Here is an 8,776-nt window from a genome sequence, read left to right on the forward strand (position 1 = left end):
ATTTAAAAAAATCATGTTAAACGAATATTAATTTTCAAAAATGCCAAAATATTCTAATTCAATAAATCTTTAGCAATATAAGCTTAATGAAATTACCAATCGTATGTTTTCTAATCTGCTATTAAAGATGACTGCTTCAAATTGCACTAAATTAAAGTTACTATCCACGAACTTACGCAAGAACAAGCTTCGAAACAAAACCTTCAACTTTAAATAACGCGGCACGTGCGTCAGCTGTTTATATACAGAGAGTGGATGACGTATTTACGACTGACGTCATAACTGGCAAAACATATTTCTATAATTTATCCTCGACTAAAAACTTCAAGTTTATTGCACGTTGTCTTTATTTTATTTCACAACAAAAATTCTAATACAAACATTCCAACAAAATTGAATCACATATATATAAATTAATCTATTTTTTTCGAGTTATTATTTTCTACTTCATTTACAATCTTGTTCACATATTCCTTCATTATATTCAACGATTCAGGTCAACTATACTTTGGTTTGTAGCCAAAATGTTCCACAAACTTTTGATTGGAGACGGTGAATCTTGTGCAGGACAACTTGGCCATGTTTGGTGTAATATTGGGCTAAAAATCACGAAATAGTTGTCATTAAAAGTATTATACATGAAATAAATGTTTAACACTTGCAATAACTTAACATACTGACCCTCGTCACCAAAGTATTATCCAAATAGGTATGGGGTTTATTTCAAAGAGATAAGTTTTAGACCACGACATTTAACCAAAATTTAGGTCGATGTTTATGGTAAAATGGTGTTTTTGCGAATATGTTTTAAGTAAAACCTTTATGACAGTAACCCAGTTAAAACTACTCAATAAACTAAATATTTACCTCTTTTTTGATCCCAAACCAACCCAGCACCTGACAACACCAAACAACCAACGTTGAAATGAGGATAAACAACCAAAACGGCAACACCGGCTCTCTCTTGTGGATGGTGAAACCCAAATGCTCGTAGAATTTCAAGTTCAATCTCAGGTAAGATAATTCTGGGGTTTCGTCACACAGAAAGTAGGTGTTTCCCCCAACCAAAGAAGGTGACTCCTGTACAATATAAGTTATAGTCAGAGTACAAGTTAATTTATTAGAATTTTTTAATATAACCAAAATATAAACCAATATTTTTTACTAAACTTAAAACCTAATCTTTCAGTAAGAACATGCAGAGACATATTAGTTACAACCGAACTTATATATGACTGTGGTGGTGCTCAAACCAGAGATCTTTTGCACACCAACCCAATATTAAAGCAGTGAACAACTAAGTTTTGTTTACCTGCATTTTCGTGGCCGCGATCACGTGACACCAAGTCACGTTTCCAACGTACATTCGAGTTTGTAGCGCCTCTGGTGGAGTGGGAGACTTGATCACTTTAGTCACAAGATGGCGCAAAAGAATCGATTTGGTAAAGTTGCCATCTTCGCCATAAATACCAGAACCTCTAAGTGCACATGTGACCAGTTTCTACAAAATATTATGCTGTCAATAATAAAAAGAACAAAAGCAGACAATTATATGTCGAGTAGACCGACAGCGTGGTGTAGTAGTAAGAACACTTGGTACACCACCATAAGGTTGTGGATTCAATCCCCCTTACTCTCATGCTGTAGGGCCCTTGAGTAAAGTGTTATAAACAATATAAATTTCTGTTGAGCCAGCACTTAATCAGCAGCATAATTATCGGACAATTATTATTTATAATATCTCAAACTACCACAGGCAACTCGTGACTGGGTTGAACTAACTATTGTTACTCTATGTTTGGGTCACTTGTTCGACTTTCCCACATCGAGGATAAAGACATAAAAAAAAAAATAAAAATAATGTGACTTTACCTAAAATGTTTCAATTTTTCATCTTTTTTTTCGTTCCACTCCAGCACAAGCTCCTTCGCGGTTTCTTTGTACTTCTGTATGACGTCACAGAAGAGTAACAGTAAATAGTGTCTTCACTACCGCCCACTAGTGGTTCCATGGTTCAATTTGGTCCGAAAGCCTCGATTAAGCTCGTGTAGAGACAATAACCGACATTGTTTGCACAACAAGCCTCCAGCACGTTCATTGTTCCTATATGACGTCATAATATATTAAAGAATAGGCTGTAGTAATCTGCACCATTTAAGTTCTAGAATAAATAAACTATGTTGTCGAATTCTAATATAACAACGACGTAATTTATGTCATCACAATGCCTACCTCCAACATTTATTTTCCATAATTTTTGGCAAGGAACTAATTCCTTGTAATCGATGACACTGGCCATATGCAAAACCACATGACATCCTTGTACGACTGACATGAGACTACTACAATCTATGACGTCACACTTAATCCATTAAACTTTCATGTTGGCATCTAAAAAAATAAATCAAATAAAAATTGAAAAAAAAAATTAAAATTTTATAAAAAATATCGAATATAAATACTTAATACCACGCATAAAATTAAATTATTCAAATTTTGTGTTTTAAATAAACTTCATTTTTTTAAACTGACAACAAACCAATAAATTTTAGAATATTCCTACTCGTTAATATTGATATTTTGTTTAGTAATCCTTTGGGGAAACCACCAACCCCCTCCCCTTTCTTGCTCCCCTAAATATTGTCTCTAGAATGTCAATCATTTCTTGTTTATCCTCCATCGGCCAGTTAATCTTGTTGTTGTTTCCCGTCCCAAGATCGATCATTGTGTGCTTGTTCCTGAAAACAATTTTATTCAGTTAATAATTTGTAAATATTTTAAACCTAATTTTAATATTTGATTTGTTAAACTTTCATGTATTTATTCGTTCTTGATATGGGAAGATTGACTTCATGACCTAAACTATGAGCAACATCAGTTACCCCGACCCAGTCTCGAGTTGCCTGTGGCAGTTCGAGATATTATAGATTATAATTGCCCGATAATTATGCTGCTAATCAAGTGCTGGCTCAGCAGAAGTTTATACCGTTTATAGCGCCTTACTCAAGGGCGCAACAACATACGAGATCAGTTGGGATTGAACCCAGAACCTTATGTAGTGTGGCCAAGTGTTCTGACCACTATACCTTATTGCTAGCTCACTGAACCAATAAGAATCAAACCGCAAACTGCGAGTTAGTCTTTCTAATGCTTAATTATTGTGCCGACAAAATTACATTCTTAATGTGAACAACAACCTGTAGAAGAACATAGTTGTGCAGGGGTCGTATAATTCGTACATTTTGTTGAAGTCTGGCACCTCAGTAATGTCAACCAAGTAAACAACAGCAAAGTTCTTCACTTTGTCAGCTATACTATACAAGGTCTAAACATTAAAATTTGTTAATTTATTAAAATGTCACCTACAGAATTCTAAAGCAAAATATTTGTGTTGTATAAACGTCTAAATTAAATATTTCTCAGAATGATCAAAAAAAACTTAATTTTATCAAGAAAACATTTTGTTTTTTTTTAATCTATTTTTTTCAAGTTATTATTTTCTATTTCATTTACAATCTTGTTCACATATTCCTTCATTATATTCAACGATTCAGGCCAACTATACTTTGGTTTGTAGCCAAAATGTTCCACAAACTTTTGATTGGAGACGGTGAATCTTGTGCAGGACAACTTGGCCATGTTTGGTGTAATATTGGGCTAAAAATCACGAAATAGTTGTCATTAAAAGTATTATACATGAAATAAATGTTTAACACTTGCAATAACTTAACATACTGACCCTCGTCACCAAAGTATTATCCAAATAGGTATGAGGTTTATTTCAAAGGATAAGTTTTAGACCACGACATTTAACCAAAATTTAGGTCGATGTTTATGGTAAAATGGTGTTTTTGCGGATATGTTTTAAGTAAAACCTTTATGACAGTAACCCAGCTAAAAACTACTCAATAAACTAAATATTTACCTTTTTTTTTATCCCAAACCAACCCAGCACCTGACAACACCAAACAACCAACGTTGAAATGAGGATAAACAACCAAAACAGCAACACTGGCGCCCTCATGTGGATAGTGAACCCCGAATGTTCGTAAAATTTCAAGTTTAATCTCAGGTAGGATAATTCTGAGGTTTCGTCACACAGAAAGTAGGTGTTTCCCCCAACCAAAGAAGGGGACTCCTGTACAATATAAGTTATAGTCAGAGTACAAGTTAATTTCTTAGAATTTTTTAATATAACCAAAATATAAACCAATATTTTTCACTAAACTTAAAACCTTATCTTTCAGTAAGAACATGCTGAGACATATTAGTTACAACCGGACTTATATATGGCTGTGGTGGTGCTGGAACCTGAAACCTCTTGCACACCAACCCAATATTAAAGCAGTGAACAACTAAGTTTTGTTTACCTGCATTTTCGTGGCCGCGATCATGTGACACAAAGTCACGTTTCCAACGTACATTCGAGTTTGTAGCGCCTCTGGTGGAATAAGAGACTTGATTACTTTAGTCGCAAGATGGCGCAAAAGAATCGATTTGTTAAAGTTGTCATCTTCGCCATAAATACGAGAACCTCTAAGTGCACATGTGACCAGTTTCTACAAAATATTATGCTGTCAATAATAAAAAGAACAAAAGCAGACAATTATATGCCGAGTAGACCGACAGCGTGGTGTAGTAGTAAGAACACTTGGTACACCACCATAAGGTTGTGGATTCAATCCCCCTTACTCTCATGTTGTAGCGCCCTTGAGTAAGGTGTTATAAACAATATAAATTTCTGTTCATAATTATCTGACAATGATTATTTATAATATCTCAAACTATCACAGGCAACTTGAGACTGGGTTGAACTAACTATTGTTACTCTATGTTTGGGACACTTGTTCGACTTTCCCGCATCGAGGATAAAGACATAAAAAAAAAATAAAAATAATGTGACTTTACCTAAAATGTTTCCATTTTTCATATTTTTTTTCGTTCCACTCCAGCACAAGCTCCTTCGCGGTTTCTTTGTACTTCTGTATGACGTCACAGAAGAGTAACAGTAAATAGTGTCTTCACTAGCACCCACTAGTGGTTCCATGGTTCAATTTGGTCCGAAAGCCTCGATTGAGCTCGAGTAGAGACAATAACCGACATTGTTTGCACAACAAGCCTCCAGCACGTTCATTGTTCCTATATGACGTCATAATATATTAAAAAATAGGCTGTAGTAATCTGCACCATTTAAGTTTTAGAATAAATAAACTATGTTGTCGAATTCTAATATAGCAACGACGTAATTTATGACATCACAATGCCTACCTCCAACATTTATTTTCCATAATTTTTGGCAAGGAACTAATTCCTTGTAATCGATGACACTGGCCATATGCAAAACCACATGACAACCTTGTACGACTGACACGAGACTACTACAATCTATGACGTCACACTTAATCCATTAAACTTTCATGTTGGCATCTAAAAAAATAAATCAAATAGAAATTGAAAAAAAAAATTAAAATTTTATAAAAAATATCGAATATAAATACTTAATACCACGCATAAAATTAAATTATTAAAATTTTGTGTTTTAAATAAACTTCATTTTTTTAAACTGACAACAAACCAATAAATTTTTGAATATTCCTACTCGTTAATATTAATATTTTGTTTAGTAATCCTTTGGGGAAACCACCAACCCCCTCCCCTTTCTTGCCCTCCTAAATATTGTCTCTAGAATGTCAATCATTTCTTGTTTATCCTCCATCGACCAGTTAATCTTGTTGTTGTTTCCCGTCCCAAGATTGATCATTATGTGCTTGTTCCTGAAAACAATTTTATTCAGTTAATAATTTGTAAATATTTTAAACCTAATTTTAATATTTGATTTGTTAAACTTTCATGTATTTATTCGTTCTTGATATGGGAAGATTGACTTTATGACCTAAACTGTGAGCAACATCAGTTACCCCGTCCCAGTCTTTAGTTGCCTTTGGTAGTTCGGGATATTTTTTTTTTGTATATATCTTTATCCTCGATGTGGGAAAGTCTAAAGCACGACTTAAACATAGAGTAACATCAGTTACTCCGACCTAGTCTCGAGTTGCCTTTGGTAGTTCGGGATATTGTAGATTATAATTGCCTGATAATTATGCTGCTGATTAAGTGCTGGCTTAGCAGGAGTTTATACCGTTTATAGCGCCTTACTCAAGGGCGCAACAACATACGAGCAGTTGGGATTGAACCCAGAACCTTATGTAGTGTAGCCAAGTGTTCTGACCACTTTACCTTATTGCTAGCTCACTGAACCAATAAGAATCAAACCACAAACTGCGGGTTAGTCTTTCTAATGATTAATTATTGTGCCGACAAAATGACATTCTTAATGTGAACAACAACCTGTAGAAGAACATAGTTGTGCAGGGGTCGTATAATTCGTACATTTTGTTGAAGTCTGGCACCTCAATAATGTCAACCAAGTAAACAACAGCAAAGTTCTTCACTTTGTCAGCTATACTATACAAGGTCTAAACATTAAAAATTGTTGATTTATTAAAATGTCACCTACAGAATTCTAAAGCAAAATATTTGTGTTGTATAAACGTCTAAATTAAATAGAATGATCAAAAAAACTTAATTTTATAATAAAACATTTTTTTTTAGTTTTGTTTTAAAATTATGGGACCTTAACACTACACAGCATATTATTATATAGAAACTTAATTTTCTTTAATAAATTAATTTTAATTAAACTTTCTTTAAACGTAGTGTTAAATACGCGCTAATATGTTTATCCTCAATTTTGAATCGTATTGCGGTTAATACTCTCATGCAATGTATTGCACCATATGTCGTAAAAGAACTTTCTAGAACAGTCATTAGAACTGATTGTTATCAAAGTAAATCGTTACAATTTGGAAGAATTTTTATGTAAATTAGTTTTCACTGATATAATAGTTAATTGTTAATCACGGCGGATCTTTCATTGACTGATTGGAATTTCTGGTAATTATTTTTTGTAGTATAAATAAGTTACTAATCTGTTTTTTAAATGTTTAAAATATGTCTTAATCTTTAACCACGTGCAAAACTGGCCAATAACATACATAGTCTTGGGGTATCTTAACAGTGTTTTTTAATGTTTTTTATAACACACTTTTAGAACTGTGATTGTTCACTTGGGTAGTACTGTTGGTTGACACTGTTTTTCTGTTAGATCTTACTGACTGGATATCAGGTATTTTAATATTGCTGTATTGTTAACTGTTATTTGTGTTATTTGATGTAGACTGTAATTTCTTAATTTTAACATGCTTGCCTACTATTGCAGTGAGTGAGCAGCTTACCTTATTGTGTCACACTGCCCTTTAAGAGTTGAACACCTTTTTTAATAACTGGTATGTTTTTATTGATACTTGTAAATTTTGTTAATGGATCTACTTTTATGCCAAATAACCTCTTATTAATGCATATAAAACTAACGTTAGGTTTTTTATTCTTCTAGTGTTCAATACTGTTATTGTATCACTGTTTTTGCCGAATTTGCCAGTATTTTTGAGTGGTTAGCATACTGTGTTGGTAAGCTTAATTTGTGTCTTACTATAGTTAATACCTGTGTAGTTATTGTTATCATATTTTTTGTATATTCACACGCGTTATTCGTTTCTTTTAGAAACTTCGGGTACTAATTCTTGAACGTGGATGAAATTTGTGTGCCATTATTCGCGTTAAATACATGTAAACAAAGTGATTTTTTTTTTTTGATTTTTTATCCAAGAAGAGTTATTGCTGTAGTGTGCCTCTAAGTTTTAACACGTAGAAAACATATTTAACACGTAGAAAACATATTTCTAAAAAGTCTAGTAAAGAAAATAACACAAATCCACTTTTTCAGCAAAAAATATTAAACTTATCCCTAGTTTACCTAAAATTTTGTCTAAAATATCGTTTCTTAATACGTGAAAATATTAAAATTCGACGCCGTAACAAAACTTAAACATTATCGAACTTATTTGTATTTAAAATCATTAAATACCTCGTCCATTTTCATGCAGGCCGGGTCCCAATCGTGACCGAACCGAATCACGACAACTTTTTCTTGCTCGTTTAAGATCGATTGATCGACTTGCCAGCCGTTTGTAAGATGGGGAAGCATGTACGACATGGTTACCTTTTAACTACACCAACCACTACCAAATTATAATTTAAATACAACTTTTTAAACTGTTTTTATTATTTCGTGCAATTTCGTAAAATTTTTCGCAAAACTAAAAATCCCAAAAATTTGTACGAGCAAAAGTTTACGCTGTTTTGTGTTTATCAAATTTGTTAAAACATCTGTTGTTGCGTAAACGTTTATCCTCAAAACATTTTAAGAGATAAATATTATTAAAAAAGAAGTGTGCAGGTGTAGGCTTGTAAAGGTAATTTATAGGATTGTTGAAAAAACAGTAAATTTTAAAGATGACCCTATACACTTACTAGGAGACAAGTTGTTTATGGGCAACTTTTCCTAAATTTAAGTTATTTGTCCAAGTATGGGCTTAAGTCATTTTGTGGGATAATTATTAATAGGGGGAAAATAAAAGAAAGAAACCCGACAACGAAAAGGGAAAAAGAAGAGGTTGTTAAGACTGTACTTGTTCCAGTAAAGTACTTAAAATAATATTTAACATTGCTGGATATTTAAACATGATCTTATAAGCATTGTAACAAATAAAACACAATATTGCTGAATAACTAGGAATTTTAATCGCTTCTACAAATTATTTGGCAAGCGGTGAAGAATTAATATTTGCATAACATACAAGCACTTAAAAGCACATCT

General features: G+C 33.0%; 3 protein-coding genes and 1 long non-coding RNA gene across 4 annotated transcripts; all 4 read right to left on the reverse strand.

The window, feature by feature from the left end:
- Positions 1-946: 946 nt before the first annotated feature.
- Positions 947-2,007, reverse strand: LOC145751349 (uncharacterized). Its single transcript, XR_014283730.1, has 3 exons — positions 1,873-2,007; positions 1,313-1,501; positions 947-1,080 (listed from the first exon to the last, which is right to left on the reverse strand). It is a non-coding gene; the product is annotated as an uncharacterized LOC145751349 (long non-coding RNA).
- Positions 2,008-2,584: 577 nt separating this feature from the next.
- LOC145751074 (thioredoxin-like protein 4A) lies at positions 2,585-3,294 on the reverse strand. Its single transcript, XM_082567154.1, has 2 exons — positions 3,198-3,294; positions 2,585-2,738 (listed from the first exon to the last, which is right to left on the reverse strand). Exons 1-2 carry the CDS (start codon positions 3,239-3,241, stop codon positions 2,585-2,587), a joined length of 198 nt encoding a protein of 65 aa, XP_082423280.1. The 5' UTR covers positions 3,242-3,294.
- Positions 3,295-3,471: 177 nt separating this feature from the next.
- On the reverse strand, positions 3,472-5,050 carry LOC145749608 (3 beta-hydroxysteroid dehydrogenase type 7-like). Its single transcript, XM_082565423.1, has 4 exons — positions 4,909-5,050; positions 4,371-4,559; positions 3,926-4,138; positions 3,472-3,657 (listed from the first exon to the last, which is right to left on the reverse strand). The coding sequence occupies exons 2-4, from the start codon at positions 4,422-4,424 to the stop codon at positions 3,472-3,474; spliced, it is 453 nt and encodes a 150-aa protein (XP_082421549.1). The 5' UTR covers positions 4,425-4,559; positions 4,909-5,050.
- A 570-nt stretch (positions 5,051-5,620) lies between these two features.
- On the reverse strand, positions 5,621-8,121 carry LOC145749782 (thioredoxin-like protein 4A). Its single transcript, XM_082565643.1, has 3 exons — positions 7,985-8,121; positions 6,349-6,476; positions 5,621-5,774 (listed from the first exon to the last, which is right to left on the reverse strand). Exons 1-3 carry the CDS (start codon positions 8,111-8,113, stop codon positions 5,621-5,623), a joined length of 411 nt encoding a protein of 136 aa, XP_082421769.1. The 5' UTR covers positions 8,114-8,121.
- Between the last annotated feature and the right edge of the window lie 655 nt (positions 8,122-8,776).

The sequence above is a fragment of the Corella eumyota genome, chromosome 4 (assembly GCF_963082875.1).
Source record: "Corella eumyota chromosome 4, kaCorEumy4.1, whole genome shotgun sequence".
In the NCBI taxonomy this organism is placed as follows: domain Eukaryota; kingdom Metazoa; phylum Chordata; class Ascidiacea; order Phlebobranchia; family Corellidae; genus Corella; species Corella eumyota.

Coding starts and splice junctions, on each gene's coding strand:
- LOC145749608 (XM_082565423.1), bottom strand. CDS start 4,424: ATGTACGTTGGAAACGTGACTTTGTGTCACATGATCGCGGCCACGAAA. Junction 4,139..4,370: donor TCGCGGCCACGAAAATGCAG/GTAAACAAAACT, acceptor TATATTGTACAG/GAGTCCCCTTCTTTGGTTGG. Junction 3,658..3,925: donor GGTTTGGGATAAAAAAAAAG/GTAAATATTTAG, acceptor CGTGATTTTTAG/CCCAATATTACACCAAACAT.
- LOC145749782 (XM_082565643.1), bottom strand. CDS start 8,113: ATGTCGTACATGCTTCCCCATCTTACAAACGGCTGGCAAGTCGATCAA. Junction 6,477..7,984: donor CCTGCATGAAAATGGACGAG/GTATTTAATGAT, acceptor TTTAATGTTTAG/ACCTTGTATAGTATAGCTGA. Junction 5,775..6,348: donor ACAACTATGTTCTTCTACAG/GTTGTTGTTCAC, acceptor AATTGTTTTCAG/GAACAAGCACATAATGATCA.
- LOC145751074 (XM_082567154.1), bottom strand. CDS start 3,241: ATGTACGAATTATACGACCCCTGCACAACTATGTTCTTCTACAG. Junction 2,739..3,197: donor ACAACTATGTTCTTCTACAG/GTTGTTGTTCAC, acceptor AATTGTTTTCAG/GAACAAGCACACAATGATCG.